This window comes from Pelodiscus sinensis, chromosome 10, assembly GCF_049634645.1.
Source record: "Pelodiscus sinensis isolate JC-2024 chromosome 10, ASM4963464v1, whole genome shotgun sequence".
In the NCBI taxonomy this organism is placed as follows: domain Eukaryota; kingdom Metazoa; phylum Chordata; order Testudines; family Trionychidae; genus Pelodiscus; species Pelodiscus sinensis.
The window spans coordinates 5,762,307-5,783,340 of NC_134720.1; the positions used below are offsets into that span (position 1 = coordinate 5,762,307).

The 21,034-nt window shown below is 43.0% G+C and overlaps 1 protein-coding gene and 1 long non-coding RNA gene across 11 annotated transcripts in view; one reads left to right on the plus strand and one right to left on the minus strand.

The window, feature by feature from the left end:
* Positions 1-5,768, minus strand: part of SAP130 (Sin3A associated protein 130) — a 31,227-nt gene extending 25,459 nt beyond the window's left edge. For 2 of the 6 annotated variants that reach the window (XM_075938354.1, XM_075938353.1), the window contains exons 1-4: positions 5,621-5,755; positions 4,509-4,626; positions 2,755-2,990; positions 1,598-1,756 (exon numbers count right to left, since the gene is read on the minus strand). In XM_075938354.1, the coding sequence (XP_075794469.1) occupies positions 1,598-1,756; positions 2,755-2,990; positions 4,509-4,620 (507 nt within the window). In that variant the 5' untranslated portion in view covers positions 4,621-4,626; positions 5,621-5,755. Of the gene's footprint in view, positions 1-1,597; positions 1,757-2,754; positions 2,991-3,762; positions 3,876-4,508; positions 4,627-5,620 lie in introns of those variants that run through there. The other 4 variants (XM_075938352.1, XM_075938350.1, XM_075938351.1 and 1 more) reach the window with 3 other exon arrangements.
* A 114-nt stretch (positions 5,769-5,882) lies between these two features.
* Positions 5,883-16,723, plus strand: LOC102443716 (uncharacterized). 5 transcript variants are annotated; one of them, XR_012906354.1, is made up of 18 exons: positions 5,883-7,573; positions 8,125-8,189; positions 8,756-8,908; positions 9,490-9,677; positions 9,854-9,925; positions 10,425-10,546; positions 11,067-11,174; positions 11,394-11,562; positions 11,659-12,291; positions 12,455-12,566; positions 12,659-12,707; positions 13,308-13,376; positions 13,591-13,656; positions 14,053-14,141; positions 14,629-14,736; positions 15,215-15,323; positions 15,726-15,796; positions 16,474-16,723. It is a non-coding gene; the product is annotated as an uncharacterized LOC102443716 (long non-coding RNA). The 5 variants fall into 5 exon arrangements; XR_012906352.1 differs by having other exon boundaries at positions 10,425-10,650; positions 16,474-16,722; XR_012906355.1 differs by lacking the exon at positions 11,067-11,174 and having other exon boundaries at positions 16,474-16,721.
* Positions 16,724-21,034: the final 4,311 nt, after the last annotated feature.

The following is a 21,034-nucleotide window of genomic DNA, read 5'->3' on the forward strand; positions in this document are numbered from 1 at the left end:
GAGTCAAAACTAGCTGCTTATCAATACATCAACTGGACTTTCTCTGAGTAGAGCTACACAACAAGGTGATTAAAAAACGAAGCAAACAAAAAGATAGCATTCCTTTCCACTAGTACATTTGTTGATGGAGAAGCATCAGTAAGAAAGAAATTCAATACAGGCAGTCCCCGAGTTACGCGGATCCGACTTATGTCGGATCCGTAGTTACGAACGGGGATTTCTCGCCCCGGAGAACTAGAGCAGCGGGACGCCTGGTCCCGCCGCCCGCCTTCTCCGGGGCGAGAAAAGCTGCAGACCAGGGAGACACTGAACAAAGCGGCGGAGCACCGGGGGCCGGACCGCGCCGCTTCCAGCTGATCTGGAAGCGGCGCGGGTCCAGCCGGGTGCTCCGCCGCTCTGCGCAGCGTCTCCCTGGTCTGCAGACCAGGGAGACGCTGCGCAGAGCCCCGGAGGACCTGGGCCGGACCGCAGCGCTGATCTGGAAGCGCCACGGTTCGGCCCGGGTCCTCCGCAGCTTTGCTCCACGTCTCCCTGGTCTGCTGGGGGGGATGCAGCTAGTGCCCCCCCCAGCAGACCAGGGAGACGTGGAGCAAAGCCGGGGGCCTGTGGTAGAGCAGGTGGGGCATTGCCAGTTGGTCCCGCAGCACCGCTTCTTGGCGCTACTGGACCAACCCGGCAGCACCCCAGCTGCTCTGCCCCAGGCGTCCTGATTCAGCTGCTGATCAGTTTCAGCTGTGGCTGAATCAGGATGCCTGGGGCAGAGCAGCTGGGGTGCTACTGGGTTGGTCCAGTAGCTCCGAGGAGCAGCCGCGCTACTGGACCAAGCCAGCAGCACCCGAGCTGCTCTGCCCCAGGCGTCCCAAAGTCAGCCGCTGCTGAAACTGACCAGCAGCTGACTACAGGAAGCCCAAGGCAGAGTTGCTCTGCCCTGGGCTTCCTGGAATCAGCTGCTGATCAGTTTCAGCAGCAGCTGACTTGGGGACGCCTGGTGTTCTTATCTTGAATCTGTATGTAAGTGGAACTGGTGTCCAGATTCAGCGGCTGTTGAAACTGATCAGTTTCAGCAGCGGCTGATGCCAGTTCCGACTTACATACAGATTCAACTTAAGAACAAACCTACAGTCCCTATCTTGTACGTAACCCGGGGACTGCCTGTACTCATTATTTCCGACTGCTTACAGGTAATACACTGCCACCTTACATGTTGTCAAAAGAATTCTCAAAACTAGTAGCTTTCTAAAAAAATAAAATGATAGCTTCATTTTTGCAGAAGAAGGGATTATGCTTTGTTCTGAAGAATAAGCCAGAAACAGCATATTTTTACAGATTTATTGGCCCTATTAGAGGGAGCAACACAGATGTAACCATCATCTGTCCAGGTTTTTAATGGATGGGACTCTACAGCTCTTGCTTCATCTCCCTACTCAGTTGCATTTTTCTTATACATTGGCAGGGATGTCTGCTCCCATCTCTACACTCTCTTGATGGTTACTAATACTTTGGGGAAGGGATCCCTGCTCTACTTATGGTTTCTGGACAGAGGAACTATCAATCAACATCCCACTTTATTATATAGCGAGAGAAGGAAAAAGGAAACCTGTTGTCCACTGATTGTTGCCACAGGAATAGCTGAGGCCTGTGGGATACTGCTTTCCATGGTTACAGTAACCTGTCCAGGAACCTTGGTGGGAGCTGACATTGTAGAGGGGGGAGCAGGAGCAATTGGCCGGCTGGGCATGGTTGGCTTCATAGGAGGCTACAAGAAACAAGAAAGATAGTGACAATTCAATACAAGGAAATAGAGATCTTTCCTCAAAAATCACAATTTGGCAAGGTTTGCCTCAATAGTGCTCAGAGGATGTGTGCGCTTTTGGGGGGGAAGGGAAAAAGCAGGGACCTCTGATGAGAGAAACTGGAAGAAAGCACCTCTTTCGGTTAGCAGACATCACTTACAACAGAATTCAAATCGCATTTAAACACTCTGGGAGATATCAGAGAACAAATAAATATCACAAATATGGACAAAATGCCAAACAATAAAGACATTCATTTCTGGATTTGCTTTTTTTAAAAACGTTCATCTCCCATTGCCCTTCCCTTCTTAGCCTTTAGCTTTTCTACACAATTCCTCTTTTGACAATTAGAACTAAGATAATGTTTTAGCTGAAAAAAAGGGTTAGCTGAAAAAAAGAGAAAATGGCTGTAATCAACCCTTTGTTCAAGATGCAGCTATCCTTTACAGAGATCTGTCTACTTCTCTCCTCTTAACCCCATCCTCACAAAGAGGATTCTGTCCAGCTGCAGAAATTGCCTAGTTTGTGCATGAGTCTCCATTACTTAATTTTCATGCTTTATTTATATGTACAAGCACATATCTTATTGACATTCTTTTCTATCTGTTCCAGGAATGAATTTGGGGGGGGAGGAGTTACAAAATTGATTTAGATCATCCTTAATCTAAGAAATAAAGTAAGTTGAAAGGCCACAGAATGCTGCCTCAGGGCTACAAGGTTCCCATCTGTCATCTGGAGTAGCGGCACCACACAGAAGCGGCACCTATTCACAGGAGACGAGCACAGAAAAGAGTTGAATAAATAAATAAAGCAATTTATAGAAAAAAAAACAGCTTAGCCAAGAGGAGGTAAATAAAATACAACTGAAATTAACCTGGAGCAATGTGATCACACCTGGAAAATATTAACCCCTTTAGTGGCTTATTTTCATTATCAACTCAGTCATGAGCCACTTCATTACCTTCATAAGTCCCTCTGAAAAGGAAAGTGGCACTGCTGGAGTCAGATGTGCTGGTGGAGCTGTCACTGTAACGGCAGCACCAGATTGGACAGGATGGTGTTGTGTCAACATCTGAACCTGTGGGTAAGGCCGAACAACCACCGGTTCCTGTTTCTCTTCACGAGACTGTAGAGAGCCACTGGGGCCCATGTGCTCTCTGGGACCAATTTCTGACTCTCGATTAGATTCATCACTCACTGGTGAGGAAAGAAAAAAGGAACTCTAAGGAAAAGGATACAAATGGAAAAGAAGTATGCACTCATTGCCAACAAGCCCTCAAATTGAGTGCAAAATGTACACATACAAAGGCAGTTTGTTTAAAACCTCCTGCACAAGAGACATTACTAATCCTGGTATAATATAAACCTGCTTGAAAAACAAAAGTCTCCAGAAGTCATTAATCCTCTTGCAAAGTGTGCTCTGTATTCCTCTTTGAGCCGTAAGGATTATCTCCACACATCATGGTCTAACACAAGTCACTGACAAGACACAATCATCCTTCTTAAAATAAACCTCTAACTGTAGCCTCTTTTTAATCTAATTCATAGTAACAAAATAAACTGATTGAGACCATCCGATCCAACAATGACTAAGGCCTCATGGCATGTATGCAATTTTTTTTTTATTAAATAATTCACTAAATGCAAGACTGTCTAACTACTTTCTCCAATTAAAAATAAAAATAAATCATCAAAGCAAAATCTACAAAAACAGAACACAAGCTGCCCCATTGGACAGTGATAATTAGACTAAAATTGGAATTTCTACCTTATTTCCACCTCATAAATTCTTAAGAGCACAGGAAGCTCAGCTGTAAACTGTGTTTTAAACACGATTATTAGGGCAATCAAAACCTACCTAGAATTTGTTTTATACTTACTTCTCTCAGAATCTCCTACCATAATTATGAATTTGAATTCTAAAAACATGCTTCCTTCCATCTTACTCTATAAGATCATATTGACTTACTGCTGGAGGCATCAGTAATGTGGCAACTCACTACTCAGGCCCTGATCCTGCAATGAGCTCCAGGTCCCCGGGGCAGGCATCTGGTAGCACAGATCTCATTGCAGAATTGGGACCTAAGACATCAAACACCAATCAAGAGTTATGGAGATAATGAAACAGTAACAGGTATTTCTAACACGGGCTTGAAAATGATCAGATACATACCCTCATTTAGCAATTAATTAAAGGAATATTGACAAACCATTTTAATCCACTTTCTGACAATATCCCTTTAATACATCAGCTAATCATGCACTTCTATTTATAGGTGAACACAGCCTATGTTCATGGGTGTATAGTTTGTTCTGAAGCCACTCCCTAGTTTCCACCTACCTGTGATGTCTTTGCAATTCTCCCCTCCCCAACAGAAAGGCCAATTAATATCTTGTACAACAACTATACTTTACTTTTTAGATGATTTCTAAACAGTCAAAATGTTTTTGCTAACATTGTTTTTCTAAGGCAACTTGAATATTCCCCGCCCACACTTATCCGGTACAACATGTGGGGTGTGAAAAAAGAGCTTACTACAATTCTTCAAATTAACATACCTATTTATATCAGCATTTGAGTCATGTCTGTCTTGGATGTGTTTAAACATCCAATCATCTTAATACAGTTCTGCAGAGCATGCAGCAAACGGTCTCAAACTTCCTCAGAATGAAATTGTTTTGGTAGGAAAAATGAATCTTCCATAGCTGTTTTACCTGTGGTTGTTGGGTTTATCAGCCCTGTAGATCCACTGTTTGAAATTGGGGGTGGTGCTTGTCCTAGTCCTGCAGGAGGGGCTCCAGAACGGGGAAACTGCTGAGAACTCATTTCCACCTGCGCAATGTGATGAAAATTGTAAGCAACATAATCCTGGCAATATGTTCAGCCTAAGACGCTCACACTTGAAGAGATGTGATCGCTCTCCTATCATGCAGGGAATGAGGTGACAATTTGTAACATAGCCCCATGGAACAAGGGGCATGCATTTTAATGGGAAAAGCTGGTTTGAAAGCAGACACGTTATCACTTGGTAAAGGAAGGTGGAAAGCAGGGCCCAACGCTCCCACAGTCTGATACCCGGCAGGGCGGTGCTGCTCTGGGTTGTGGATGACAGAGACCAGACGTGGAAGGGAGAGGGATGTTTCTTCAGGGCGCACTGCAGGGACCAGGGCAGCGCGCTAGGCACGGCACAGCATCACCCTGAGGCTGTGCCACAGCAACCAGACCGCCTCCTGCAATGGGCACCAGCTCCTCAGGTATCCCCCCCCCGCGCTCGCGCGCGAAGTACCCACTTCCCCCCCCTCGCACCAAGAGCCCCATAAACCGGCTACTAGCCCCTTCGCTGATTGGGTGGCATAAAGGAGACTACGTCATAGCCCTGTACCAATCCAAGGTCAAGCTGGGCCACGAGCCAATCGAACGCAGATTTAGGCTCGTGCGCTCAACCAATCGAGAGCCCAGCCCACTAGTGACCTCATGAGAGAGCTAGCCAATAGGATAAGAACGCACTGGCCAATAGGGAGCAATTGTCCACGCCAAGTCCCAACCCACCTCGCTGTGAGGGACGCGCAGAGCCCGGATGTTCACAAGCAATAAAGCGCAACGGCCACCAACAAGCCATTGGCACCTATGGGGCGGCTGGAAGAAGCGCCCCGCCCCCGGAGAAGTAGCCCCTCGCTCCTAGCCCTTGAGAAACCACCGTCGGGTTTCCTCCCCTCCGTCCAGCCTCCCGCGATCCTCTGCCGCCGGGTCTGATCCGGAGCCCGCCTCCGAGACCCCCCCCCTTTTTGGCCCGCCCGCCCAAGCGGCACGCGGAGCCGTCCCTGACCTGGGCTACCTGCTGTCCCGTGCGCGCGCTGGGGCCTCGCGCAGCCGCCTGCGAATCCGTTTCTCCCGCTGACACCAATGCTCGGACTCAAGCTCTCTCCTTCCACCGCCGCAGCCACCCTCCGCCTGATTGGCTCCGGTTGGTGCCGCCCACAACGCGTGACCCCGCCCAATCTGGGTTGAAACGGCGGCATCGAAAGGGCTTCTGGGAAAAGTAGTTTAACCCGAGAGCGCTTCAGGGATAATCTCGCCGGCACGCGGAAGAAGGCGGGGCCAGACCTTGAGCAGCGATTGGCCAAGACAGCCGCGATTCTGGGCCTAAAGGGAAATATCATGCGGATCGGGAGGAAGAGGAGAACAAGGTAATCTCGCGAGATCGGGGTTGGGGGGCGGAGTTTAGCGTGGCAGGGTTCGTGTGTCGCTGAGCCTGTTGCTCTGGCCTGCAGCTCGAGCGCGTGCGGTGTCTCCCCCGGCGGCACGAGCGGCGAGCTCTTGCTCTGCCCGGCCGGTGCAGCGAGCAGAACGCTACTCCACATTTGCGAGTTTGGGTGCACTGAGCGTGCGCACCCGAACTGAGCAAACTCAGTGGCCTTGCTGGAGCCGCTGCCCTCTCTGCCCCCAGGGCTTGTAGGATTTGCGCCCTCCTCTTTGGAGGGGTTTAACATGATTATTGGGGGCGAATTTCAACGGGGTGTGGGTCATGGTCTGATCAGGGGGCAAAAATTTACTGGCTGGGGGGATCAAGCTGCTTTTTTTAGCGGCAGAAGAGGAGCGAAATTTGAAAAATCGGGGGTGGGGGGGTAGCCGTGATTAACCCCGGGCGGGGGGAACAGTGCCAGACCCTGTGCGTGGACAAAACCCCCATTTCGGGAGGGGGAGAGGTAGGAACAGTCACCCTGCGGGACGAGCCACCTGATGTCCTTGTAAATATCGTTTTGCCAGGGGTGCAAAGTCTTTTTTTTTTTTTCTTTTTTTCTTTTCCCTGGATGCTGCCTGTCAGCCCCGAGGGGAGGAAGGGGGGGGGCTCCTGGGCTTGAGTTCTTAAAGGCACCGGCTTCCCAATTCCTAGATGGTCAATGCTTCCTCTGTATGTGTACAAGTGTGAAATATTCTACAGACAGTTCCTGTCTCAAACTCTGCCTCTTGCTTTTGGAGTATTTAATAGTTTTCTCTTAGTTTCTATGTCTATCTGAAGTCACTGCATCTCCTTTCTCGTGTACTGTGCTGATGTGCTAAAGTCCCTCCCATCCACACCCTCTCCTGTACTGCAATCTCCTGACCCATGGCAGAGCCCACACCCGTCCCCCAAACTCCCCTTAGCATGCACCCCTCCTGCACCCAAACTCCATCCCAGATCCTGAGCACCAAACATGGCCAAGTATCAGAGGAATCACAAAAGTTTCACTTGGCCATGTGGGCGAGGAGTCCTGTGGCACCTTATAGACGAACTGAAGATAGTGCCACAGGACTCCTCAACGATTTTTCAGATTAAGACTAACACGGCTACCCCTCCGATACTTGGCCATGTTTGGTGCTCAGGATCTGGGATGGAGTTTGGGTGCAGGAGGGGTGCATTTCTCATGTGGAATTTCAGATCAATCAGATTCTGAAGCCAGTGCTGCTAACATCCTCATTCTTCAGTATCTTACCAATGATAGTAATGATCCTATTGACATCCAAAACACTAAAACTGCCTAGCTGCTTTGTGACCTCCATCAAGGAAAAACATTCCCTTTGCTCACACCTCTGTTTATGTTACAAGTATTCTCCTATCTAAGCCTTGGTGAAACTTTTGTTCATAGTGAGTTTTATACTGGAGAAGCTTCATTGAGAGAGCAACACCATCTCCTTTCTGATCGTTTTGTGGCTTCTGCTGTGCTTTCCTTCAACCATCTGGACACATAGATACCTTCACCATCTGGGAACCCTGATCAGTGTACAGCTCCGCAGAGTGGTGAGTTCCCTCTCTCTCTTTCTCATTCCCCCACCTCAAACTACCTCTGTAAGCATAGTTGGTGCAGTGTGGCATTGCTGTTAAACACAGCATGCAGAGTCCATGATGCGTCACACTGAGAGTGATGATTACACAATACTCTGAGTTGTTCTGTGTTAGTGGGTGGCAGTGTCTGTGTGTGTTTCAAAGTTTGGAATATAACAACCTTGAGTAACCTAGTTCCTGCAATAGAGCTACAGTGTGGTGGTGAATTATCAACGTTGAAAAATATGTTCCCTATGAGACCATAAGTAACTACAAGCAGGACAATGATATAATTGCTAAGCTCACCCCATTCCTATATCTGTAACAGGGACCAATTCTGTGCACAACCTCAGAGCCATTACAGTGATATACAATTTACTCGATAATCTAGTTACAATATATTAATTTTAACAATTAAAATTTCTGTTAAATGATTGTTTAATTGCAGTACTGAGTATCAAGTGATACTCATATGTATATGTTCTAGGTGTTTCTTTTAATTCACATCCTTAATACTTTTTCCACAGTATCTGTTCCCCATATATTTTCAACAAGCAAAAAGTTTCTTCTACTACACACATCATTATGGAAGGTACGTTTACTTGTCCAATATGCATAAAAAAGTGTTTTATTGTGCATTCATTTGCTTTATGAACCATGAGTTTTAGGAGTTAGGAGGCAGCAGTCACTAGGGTAGCTACTGGAGCAATGGGAGGAGACATGGAAGCAGAGGGGAAAAAGTTGAAGTTTATAATACATGCATTGCTAACAGGGAGGATATTTTATTAATAACGTATTAGCAATTACTGTTCTTATTATTAGTCGGAATTTATTAACTTGGGGTGTTCAGTCCCTTTTTTGTCTGTCAAGTAGTGTTTTCAATTATTTGTCAAGCAATGACTATAATCAAGGATCTAGGTGATATCAATCTCAAAAAACATTAGATCATCATTGATGGAATACATCCTTCTTTGGTAACACATACATTCAGGAGAATTATGCATGTTCCTTAAATTAATTTGTCTGTTGTCACTGGCTTGACAATCAGGCCTTGTTAATATTGTTTTACGTTGCTTATATGTACGCAATGTAGATCTCATATTTTCTACTTGAACTGACTGTTATATGGATTGCTTTTCCCATTTTCCAATTCACTAGCTGTTTCCTGTTCTGAACAATTCTCAGGGAAATGTTTTGAGGACAACATTAAAAATGTTTTGGCATACATAACGAGTAACACATATCCTGAAGGAATGAATAAGGCTGGACGATTGAACCTTCGAAGATTTGCTAGTAGATTCTCTTTGGAAGGCAAGGAATCCTTTTTTTAATAGAATAATCACATTACAATGGATGATACATGCTGTACAGGATTGTACTGCTGTCCCAACACTGGGATTATTTGGAATGTTTACCTTACCTTCACTGTTACTGTGATTGTCAGCATTACCTTCATTCACAGTTCATTTAAAAATTATATTGCTATCTATGCATACATGAAAAATATTGGTCAGTTACCTTATAAATTAGTAAGAATTATAATTCTTTGAAAATTAAAATTATCACTGTTCTTCATGTCTTATGAATATTCTCCTTTGTGATGCAAGGCACCAACAGCAGTCACTATCTGGTCAGTGAGCAATGATTTCTAATTTACAAAACAAATAAATAATCATAATCATACACTGAAAGTCACACCTTGTACTCCCACAATTACGAAGTATACAGTGTATAGATTTCCTTGCTATGTGTGTCTTGTATAATTTTTCAATACCAATGAGTGAACAGGAAATGAGATACAGGGGAAGATGCTTAACAGAGATGTAACATTGGTTGTTGCAGCAGGCAATCACCTTACTCATCCTCTTTGATCCATGTTCTATATTCAACAGATGGCACATTGTACCATTCAGCCAAAGGAAGAAAGGTTATCGTTGTGCATACCATGAAAGAAGCACGGACACTTTTTGAACGGTATCATGACAGTTTCATGGGTGGACATGAAGGAATATTCAAAACTAGGAATATCATGACTTCAAAATACTATTGGCCAGGGATGATGAGAGACATTGTCGATTAGGTATGTAAAGATTTGACAGTAATTCAGAAAGAAAGACATTGACTATTGAAATACAATTTCATGATTTATAAAATTAAGAAAATATATATTCGCTGTGGAAAGGTGAACTCTGTTCCCTTGGAGTACTAATGATCTAAGGAAAAAGTAATGTGATTGTGTTCTTCAATCTAAACTAGGTTGTGCGATGTCCGACTTGCCAGAAACAGGGAAAGAAATTACATGTGGATAACAGCTTGAGAAGCATAAAGGTGCGTTTTTTGTAGTCAGACACATTATTTATCAATTGTGACAAAGATAGGTCATTAATTCACTGTGTCCCACATTTAAGCACAGATTTTGATCGCTCCGGAGGCTATCTGTTACCCACCATGTAGCCATTAATTTTCTAGAGAAAAAGCTCACAGCCTCCTGTGCCAGTGTCATCATAAGCCATCATTGGAGATGAGGAGAAGCAACCACCCATTGCACAGTGTGTTGTCTCCCAGTATCAGTGAATAATAATGGAGGGTAGGGATGAGGCCGGGTAATCCCTACAGTCCGTGATCCATTCAATACACACTAATAATAGTAGCTATGGTAGCTATATTTCCTTCCTTACTTAGTAATTTCTTTTAAAAATAGCTGTCTTCATTCTGATAATGTTGAAACCACAGTACGTTCTGTATTTTTCTAAAAAATTATATATATTGATACATTTGTGTGCTAAAACTGTGAAGTCTGACTCTTACTCTTAATCCTGATTTATAGGCTCTTCGTGTCTGGGAATTGTTGGGAATGGATTTAATGGGACCATTACCAGAAACTAAGAATGGATATATAATGACAGTCGTAGATTGTTTCAAAATTTCTGTTTGCGTTTCTACTTCGAAGTAAGTCAGCAGTTGAGGTTGCCCAGAAAATGTACGTCATGATTTGTATGCATGGATTCCCACAGCGCATACTGACCGATCGTGGTCCTGAATTCTGTAATAAGGTAATAATTCTTTAAAATAATCACAATAATAACGTTATAAGTTTTTTACAAATAAGTTCTAAAATGTATTCAACCTAAAGATTAGGTATCTTCCACCTGTCAGTGAACATTGTTTTCTGGCCACTTCTCATTTCTGTCAAAAGAAAGGCACAGTGTTCTCAACCACTGTTCCAGAACAATCAACATCCTTTTTTTAAGAAACTTAAGTTGGTCACTGTGACAGGTGCTCTAAAAATTTTAAATGTCGTTGTCCGATCGGACAATAGAAAGAACAATACTGTTGTTTCCAATAGTAGTATTAAAAGATCGACTATTAAAAATATAAATTATACATAACACTTATGGAAAATAGGCATAGGAACAGTCCTTACGACAATTCTGTATGTAAGTTAATGATCTATTGTCTTTTCTTCCAGTTTAATATGTTTCTATGCAAAGAATTCCACATAGAATGTAGCTTCTCCACCCTGTACCATCCTCAAACCAATGGCTTTATTTACCAATGCTAATAAAAAAATCAGAACGTAAGTGAATGTGTCACAATATGACATGAATAATGGCAAGTGTAATCTGGTGTGTCTGAAACTGCAACTAACTAATGAATTTTCAAGCTACTACATGTTTTTGATTGAAAATATATATTGATTATTCATTGCACAGGTTTGATTCGTTATTAGTTTCAGTCTACAATAAACGTGTGCTTTCAGATCCACACCAAAAATCTCAATGATCATTTCTTACAGAGCATTACAGAAGATGGTTGATGACAACGGTACAAATTGGGATGAAATAATTCATCCAATTTTGTTTTCGATGCGAACAAAAGAACACTCAAGCACAAAACTTACCCCCTTTCGACTAATGTATGCAGAAGACCCCATATTTCCATAAGAAGTCTCAGAAAATTACACGGTAAGTGTATGTTATCACCTGCAGCTTACAAGTACATATGTCTTTCAATATGAATTCAGGGAACGAATACAACTCCTTCTGTATGCTTTTTCTAAGATCCCAGATTTAAATACACTTCATGAAGAATTCTACAAACAGTATGACGTAGAAAAGACATTGCGACATGAGGCTGACCTTACTTAAAGCCATTTCAATATCTCTAAAGCACAAGAAAGGCAACAGAGACATTATGCAAAAAGGCACAGCTCAAAATACGGTGAAGTAAGCTTTGATGTTGGGAACTCTGTCCTTTTATTGAATGCTAGGAAGAGAACAAGAAAAGGCGGAGTGCTAGAACCTACATATCGTGGACCATACAAAATTATAAGTATTGAAGGTAAGACAGTAAAATTAGAAACCATGTCAGGAAAAATGTTAGCAACCAAGTACAGCATTGCATGTTTAAAGAGCCACCACAATTTGCTCCCAAGAGCACAACAGAGGAAAGAATTGTAACTGAAATCACAGTGAGTAACAATGGGACCACAAATACATGTGAAAAGATTCAAAAATTGGATGGGCCCGAATCACATAATTATCAGGTTCAATCATTGAACAATATAAAAAAGACATCATCGGAAGAAGAGGAGATAGTGGAGGATCTTCCGCCAAATGATAAAATGCAGGAGGAATATGATTTTGGTGACATGATGATGGAGGATGTGGAAGACAAAGAATGGTTTCTGAAAGGTACTTTCTTAACTAACTCACATTTCCAAATCAGTTTTTAAACACAGTTGCATGTATGAAGTGTGTTACAACATTCTTTCATGTTAAAAAAAAAAAAAATTTACACTATGAAAAAAGGAGACTGAAATTATCTGCAAGTAATGGGTGTTTCTTTTCTTTCCAGTAAAATTTGCAATGAATAGAAAACAGAGAGACTGGAGGCCAAAGTGAGAAATTACAAATTGTATGGCACTTCATTTCATTGCCTGAAACCAAGAAACTGGATATGTGATGAGGTATTCTTAATTAACACTACAAGTGTATGGAAAGATAAATGTGTAATCTAATATTATTTACAGTGTTCCCGTTTTGTCATCATGTGTTGTAGGTTATTGATGCGTATTTCAGCTGTCTAGTCGAGAAATCGGGGGGGAAAGGTAGGCCACGTAATGTGATACTACATAACTGTCTGAATTGAATCAGTTACTTAACACTAACTTGAATGTAAGAAAAACTATGGCTTTCAAAATATTTTGGAAATAACAGCATACAACTGCCATTGCAACATTTCCGATGACGTAAATGAAAAAAACCATGTATTGTAATGCATTTTGAGAAGAATATATGACATACAATACTTGATATGTTGATATTTACAGTAGTTTGTCTATAATTATCATCTTGTACATTAATTACATACTAATCTGTGATCTAATGAATAATGTCTTACATTAAGTAAGACAATATATGTTGTTTACAAATCCTTTTTTTCCCCCCATGAATCTCGTCCATACCCTTATTGATAACGGTACGGATCCCTTGTATGGATGTGTATCATAAAGTCATTACCTTCTTTATGTTTTCACTTCTGCATAGAATAGTGAAGAAAAAACTCAAGAGAAGCTACACACCACAATGAATTGGTGTCTAAGGGTCCCTAATTATCGATCACAGAAATAATCTGATAACTAATCTTAGGTTCTTCATGTGCATTAATGAATGAATAGTGCAGTAAGATCTTGCTTGTCTGTCAACAGGTAGAAGCCATCTCAGCAGTAGTTGCCACACAGATTCTGTTAGGCAGACAAAGAGACCTGAAATCGAAGGTAAAGATTTCCAATATTTCCTACCTCGCATGAACAGAGCACATTCTTAATGAAGACACTACCAAAAATGTTAAATTACAATGCTAATTTTGATGGGTAGTGCATAAAGTAATGGTAATCCATGTTACTAAATTAAGATAGTATAATCTACATGTCATTGTTGGCTTATCTTTCAACTTTAATTTTGAACCTAATTTTTAAAAATTAATTACAGAGCCGATTTCTTCGTCATGAGATACTATTCCTTCCTTACAACGCACCAAATCACTGGGTTCTTGCAGTAAGATGATTTCTATTTCACCCCTGTGATATGTTGAATGAAAGTGGTATTATGTAAGAGGGTGATAACACAGCTGGGTGGCAGTGGTCTTATGTCCTCAACTGTGTATTTTATGTAAGTTCATGCATGGAAATGAAAGTGGAATATGAGTGTCGCTATTTTGAGAGCACCGTTTCTTAAACAACACAAGTTAATGTGAAATGGATCAAAACGTCAAAGACGTGAGCAAATTGTATTAGTAAGTGATAGATCATTGAATTCAGAATATGCTTTTCTACTTTGTGTTAGTGATTACAAATGATAATATGTGAATATTTGGTTTTGTGTAAGTCAGTAATAAACATCATGAATTAGCACATTATCAACCTAACTTGTACATGTTCTCTACACTTACAGATAGCACTGATGGGTACACAAGAACTGCTAATAATTGATCCATTGTGTGAAGAGATGAGCTATGAAAGAAAATTTCTTAGAAACTGGAGGTGAATGCTAAGATAATTGTGTTCACAGTGATCCTACACTGTTGGTGTTTAAATAGTTTAAAGTTATGTATCAATAGTGAGTAATATCTTTCTGTTCGCTGCAAAGAATAATGGAAAGAGCATGTGCTCGTACTGAATGTGCTTACTGATGTCATAGCAGTGAACTTATGTTGTTTGAGTCTAGCTTAATAATTCATATCATTTGGACACGAGGCAGTTGAATGATGCATGAGTCAGAAGGTGTTATCCACATGTGGCACAGCAAAGCAGGTGATACACTCTGTACTAGTGACATAGAAATCTGAAAGCAAAAGTGTTTGTATGTGTACGTAAGTATGTTTGTATTACATGAGAAATACATCATGAGTATCAATAATTAGAGATAGCTCACAAAGGTTTTACTCAATGTACAGAAAATAAAAGAAAAATACTTAAGAAAAAATAGATGTTCTGAGCAGTCCAATAATGGCTTCCACTAATATTTCAGAAACTTCATCAAGTAGAAAAGAGCCAATCATCATCAAATTAGAAGAGTCTAATTATTAGCCATAATAGACAAATTGATGGGCACAACTGCGGACCATTCATCATAAAGGTTAGTAAGAAAACATTGTCTGTATTTCATATTTGTGTCATTAGCAGAGGTGATAGTAAATGCAAAAGAATACTGGTTGAACTGCAAAGGCATCCTTGCCAAGGTGTGTGAGCTGTGCTCTGGGACTTCATAAGTGCTGTTGTCTTGTGAGAGGTGCGGTTCTTGAAAGGACCGATTCAACCAGCAGTCACTTTTTGACAGCTGATGCTGTAGTGCCAAGGTGCCACATGCTGTTTTAAATTGCCAGTCAACTTTTGTTCCACCACTGTTGTTGGCCCTGCCAGATACCATGGCAGGGCCACAGAGAATGGGAGGGTTAAAGGGGGCAGCGACGTGAAAACATAAAGCAGTACTACAGCAGCAATGTATGGTCAGTTATGTACATGACTGAACCAGTGTCTGTTTCTTACCATCGTGCCCTCACAACACTCTAATGTATGGTAATTATGACATGTTTTCTAAACAGAAGTCTTGTTAGTTTGCAGAAACGTATTTGCAGCTGAAAGACATCAGTTCTGTGGACATATCAGAGGCGGCAAATAATGAGTTCAGATGACACACAGCAATTCTTCTAATGAAGGAGTCAGGTAATAATTTTATCACATGCTCTATAGAATCAGTAAGCACATGATAAGTTAAATGGAAGAGTTGAAATAGGTGGTGTAAAACACAGTCAACCTAATACCCCTAAAGTGGTTTATCTCACAGGTTTGGTTATGTAATGCTGACCATTCAACACTAATACCAGTAAATACCAAAAAACTTAGATTGTGAGAATCGTTACTATTGTTCGAAAAGTTAAATAAATAAACCGGTTTACTTTATATCCAGATGTAGTGTACTTACAGTTTATAAAAATTGTATTAAAAAAATTAATAATAAAACAAGTGACTAGTTTAACAGTTTTACAGTAACTAATAACGCTGTAGTAGCATGTACAGTGTTGTTCATAACAATTTGCATTTCATTGTTATGTATTTATTTTTCAGAAAGCATAGAAGAATTCTGCATATATTGCAATAGGATCAATTGTGAAAAGAAAAGTGAGGAATGCACTATGGTAAGATAATACAGATTTGTATATAACACATGCCATAATCTCTTTAATATTATTGAATTTGATAAAAACACTACACATTTCCATCATGGTCGTAGTACAGAGGTGAGCAAACTGCAGTACGCAGGACACATGGAATGCGGAAACATCCTGCCCTGCCCTAGCGATCACGGTCATGTAATAGCCTCCAACTCTGACCACCCTCCCCAGCCACATCTGCTCACCTTGCCAAAAGCGTTCTAGGAGTTCTAGGCAGAGGGACTGCACTGCACAGCATAATGGCTCGTTACAGCCATGAAGCACTGTTGCCAGTCCTGCTACTCAGAGGACAGAGAGCAGGAGGGTTGAACAAGGGTCGTAGGTCACATTGGACAGACGGGAAGCAGACCAGAGGTGGTTGGATGGGAGGAAGTTCTGAGTTTGGGAGTCAGGGTGTATGATTTCAGAGTGGGCTGAATCAGGGCGGAGAACATACTGTATAAGGAGTCAAAGATTTCAGGACATGTCACTGAATATAGTTTGGGAACCATGATGTGAGTTTCCAACAAAATTGTTTTCAAACAGCACTGATAGGAATATCTTAGGAAATGATTACATGAGGAAGGAATCCCATGATTGCGTAGAAAGTATGTGTTACATTATAAGTTGTGTGAGTTCTTTTTCTCGTGTCACTTATCCAGTGTGATTCCTGCAAGAGGTGGGCACATATGCCGTGCATTCCGGAAGGAACCAATGAAGAAATGATCAATGATGAAGACAGAATACAAGTGCCAAAAATGTTCATAGTGCAGTTCTACTTCGTAAAGCTGACAAGATGTGTAAATAGATTTCGATACCATGAAATAATAAATTTTTAAAATATGAATTATAGCTATCAGTATTTTGGTTGTTGTGTATTATACACAATAAAAGGAAAAACACAAGCATTCCCTGAGTCTGTTATCCCCTGAGTCCATTAGCAAGCAGGGAGCAAATTGTGAGTTTTTTCGACCACAATACCCAGTCCCTCTGAATTTGCAACCAGCAAAGGTAGCAAGTCCTGAGCAGTAGCACCGAATTGCATGTATGCATGACAGAAACTGCAACAGTCGCAAAAACTGAGAGTTGCACTTTCTGTCTATACACCTGGCTCGGCAGCGCTCGGGTATGTGAGCTGCCACGGTAGCGTAAGGAGAGGAAGGTTCGGGGGAAGGCGCTGATCCGGCTGGGTCTGGAGGAAGTGGGGATTTAAGCGCGATTCTGTAATGTGAATCACAGTGGAGATCAAGAACAAAAGACAGGACTATGTAGCACTTTAAAGACTAACAAGATGGTTTATTAGGTGATGAGATCAAGGTAACTCGGATACCTCCTGAATCGATTGTATTTTCCAATGGACAATGCATCCTAAATTCTGATTTACTGAGGGACACGCTGCGCTTTGTACAAACAACTCTCCACAACTTTCCATGATTCATTAAAATATCTTAAACTTTGTTAATTTTATGCACCTACACTTGGGTTATTGCTGATCATGTACTGCTCCATCTAGCTCAGTATCCTGACTTCTGACAGTGACCAATGCCAGATGCCCCAGAATGAACTGAAGTAATCATCAGTGATCACTCTCATGTCACCCATTTCCAGCCTCTGCCAAACAGAGGCTAGGGCTGTGGTCACCAACCAGTAGATTGTGATCTACCGGTAGATCTCAGGGGCTCTAAGAGTAGCTCTTGAGCCCTCTCTGAACTGTGCAGGTGTGCAGTTCATTTACATTAGATTTCTTCATGTAATGTAGGCGGGGCTTCAAGGAAGGGGCGGGGCAGTAGATCTTCGCCTGTTCTGAGACTTAAAAAGTGATCTTGGGTGTAAAAAGGTTGGAGACCACTGGGCTAGGGATACCATTCCTACCCTTCTTGGCTAATATGCAGGGCTTGACAAACCATGAAATCTACTTGCAAGCCCCGCACGTCACATGCGCAAGACCCGCACTGCACATGTGTGCACTGCCAGTAAACGGGGCGAGTAGATTCACTGATTTGTCGAGCCCTGCTAATAAGTACTCATTGATATATTCATGAGGATTAAATCTAGTTCTTTTTTCAATTCTGTTTAAGTCTTTGTCTTCATGATGTCCTCTGGAAGGGACAGATGAGAATTTTGCGGGGCCCAGGACAGCACAATTTCGCGGGGGCCCCCCCCCCTTTGACATGGCACATGCACGGGGCCCAGGACAGCCGCCCCGCTCGCCCTGCCCTATATCCACCACTGTCCTCTGGAGTTCCACAGGTTAACTGTGCTGCATGAAGGCAAACTTCCTTTTGTTAGTTTTAAACCTGTTACCTATTAATTTCATGCAGTGATCCTTAGCCCTTATGCTATGGGAACAAGTAAACAACTTTTTTCTTTATTTACTTTCTCGATACCAGTATCATATATGCCTTTAGTCCCCTCTTTTCTAAAATGAAAAGTCTGTCTTTTTAATCTCTCTTCATATAGCACCCATTCCAAACGTCTAATAATTTCTGCTGCCCTCTTCTGACCCTTTTCCAATGCCAATATATCTCTTTTGAGATGGGCAATAACATCTGTGTGCAATACTCAAGATGCAGGCATGCCATGGATTTATATAGAGGCAATACAGTATTCTGTCGTCTTCTCTTTTTTACATAATTCCAAACATTGTTTGCTTTTTTGACTGCGGCTGCCGCACATTTGAGTGGATGTCTTCAGAGAACTAGCCATAACGATGCCAAGATCTCTTTCTTGAGTGGTTATAGCTAAATGAGTCCCCATCATTTTGTATGTATATTTGGGATTATTTTTCCAATGTGCATTACTTTGCATTTATCAACATTAAAATTCATTTGCCATTTTGTTGATGAGACTTTCCGGGACACTGTAGTACTGTCCCACCTCCAGTCTGAGAGCCCAGTGCTCTTAAAGAGGATGAAAGTCTCAAGGGAAGAGAGCATTCAATGGGAACAGAGGGAAACCATCCCATAGTTGGGACCCTCCTTCCAGAGGATGTTGCGGTATCCTCTCGCACTGAGGATACCTCTGAGGGGGAGGGAATGCCAGTTGTTAGGAAGAGGCAGGTGTTAGTAGTGGGTGACTCGATCATTAAGAAACATAGATAGCTGGGTTTGGGTTGACCGGGAGACCCGTATGGTCACTTGCCTGCCTGGTGCAAAGGTTGCGGATCTCTCGAGGCATCTAGATAGACTTATGCAAAGTGCTGGTGAGTAGCCAGTGGTCATGGTACATGTAGGTACCAATGACGTAGGGAAGGGTAGGAGAGATGTCCTGGAGGCCAAATTTAGACTGCTAGGAAAGAGACTGAAATCCAGGACCTCTATGGTGGCATTCTCGGAATTGCTTCCAGTTCCACGTGCAGGGCCAGGTAGGCAGGCAGAGCTTCAGAGTCTCAATATGTGGATGAGATGATGGTGTAGGGAAGAGGGGTTTGGATTTATTAGGAACTGGGGACACTTTTGGGAGAGGGGGAGCCTAAGATAGGCTCCACCTAAACCAGGGTGGAACCCGACTGCTGGCACTAAACATTAAAAAGGCTGTAGAGCAGTTTTTAAACTAAGAGATGGGGGAAAGCTGATTTGTGCGGAGATGCACGTAAATCGGATGGAGACTTCTCTTAGAGTAGAATCCATTGATAGAGAATCTCTAAGCTGTAGTCAGAAAGAGAGGAAGGGAGAGGACAAACCATGGGCCAGAGCAGGCAGACAACCCAGACAGGCTACTCGGCTAGATGGACCTTTGGTCTGACATTCTTATGAATTCTGGCCATTCTTATGTTGCCCAATCACCTAGTTTTTGTGATATCCTTTTGACGCTCTTCACAGTATGCTTTGGACTTAGCTATCTTGAGCGTTTCAGTATCATCTGCAGACTTTTGCCACCTCACTGTTCACCCCTTTCTCCAGATCACTTTATAAACAGATTAAATAAGATAGGTCCCAGTATGGACCCTTAGGGGACACCATTAGTTGCCCCTCTCCATTCTGAAAATGGACCATTTATTGATATGATTGGTTTCCTGTCTTTTAACCAGTTATCAAACCATGAGAGGACCTTCCCTCTTATCCCATGACAATTAACTTCACTTAAGAGTCTTTGGTGAGGGACCTTGTCAAAGGCTTTCTGGAAATCCAGTGGATAAGTGTACTTAGATACTCCGTCTCCACATGCTTGTTGGTGCCCTCAAAGAACTCTAATACATTAGTAAGGTATGATTTCCCTTTACAGTAACCATGTTGACTTTCCCCAACAAATTATGTTCATCTATGTGTCTGACAATTCTATTATTTACTATAGTTTGAACTAATTGACTGAAACACCACATGGAGCTTGGGGCCAGCGGGGAATCCCCCACTGAACCCGGGCTCCATGTGTGTGCTTCTGCTTTGTAATGCACAAGAGCCCCTCCTGGGGGCCACGGCTGGCCCCGGGCTTCACTCTTTGAATCTTTCAATCGTTGAAATGCACAAAAGCCCTTTCTAGGGCTGCTGGCCCCGGGCTCCATGTGGTGTTTCAGTCTTTGAAATGCTCAAGAGCCCCAGTAGGGGCTCTTGGGCCTTTCAAAGCAGAAGGGCTGCATGGAGCCTGGGGCCAGCAGGGATACCACTGTTGTGCCCCTGCCTCCTCACACGGAACTGGTGCTGAGGGCAACCGGCTTTTAAACTGGATCCTCCCCCCCGCTGCCTCTTTCTGATAAAGGCAGTGGGGGGGGGGGAGAGCAACTAGTTAATTAGTGGGTTGACTATCCAATAAGCTTTTGCTTATTGGATAGTTGATTAGTAGCTTACATTCCTACTGCAAAACATCCATCACTATACACCAATAAGCTAAATTTTTGCATTACCTGTAACAGGGCCGACCCAAGCCCTTTTGGCGCCCTGGGCCCGGGCGTGCAGCACCGCTTCTGTGCGCACGGCGCATGTGTGGGCCCGGGGCCACCCCCAGGGTGCACAGTGCATGCGCAGGCCGGCCACAGCTGCTGGCGTGTAGCCTGGGGTTCGCCCCTGGGGCGCACGGCGCATGCGCTGCCCGGCCCATGGCTGTGGGGGGAAGAGTGCTGTTGGCTGGCGCTGCGGGAGCCGGGCACGTGGCGCCTGATGGCAGCTGTAAGGGACGCCGTGGACCCCTTACAGCTGCCATCAGGCGCCCCCCATCCGTTGGCGCCCCGGGCAGCTGCCCGGCTTGCCCATGCCTCAGTCCTGCCCTGACCTGCAACAGTTTATAGGA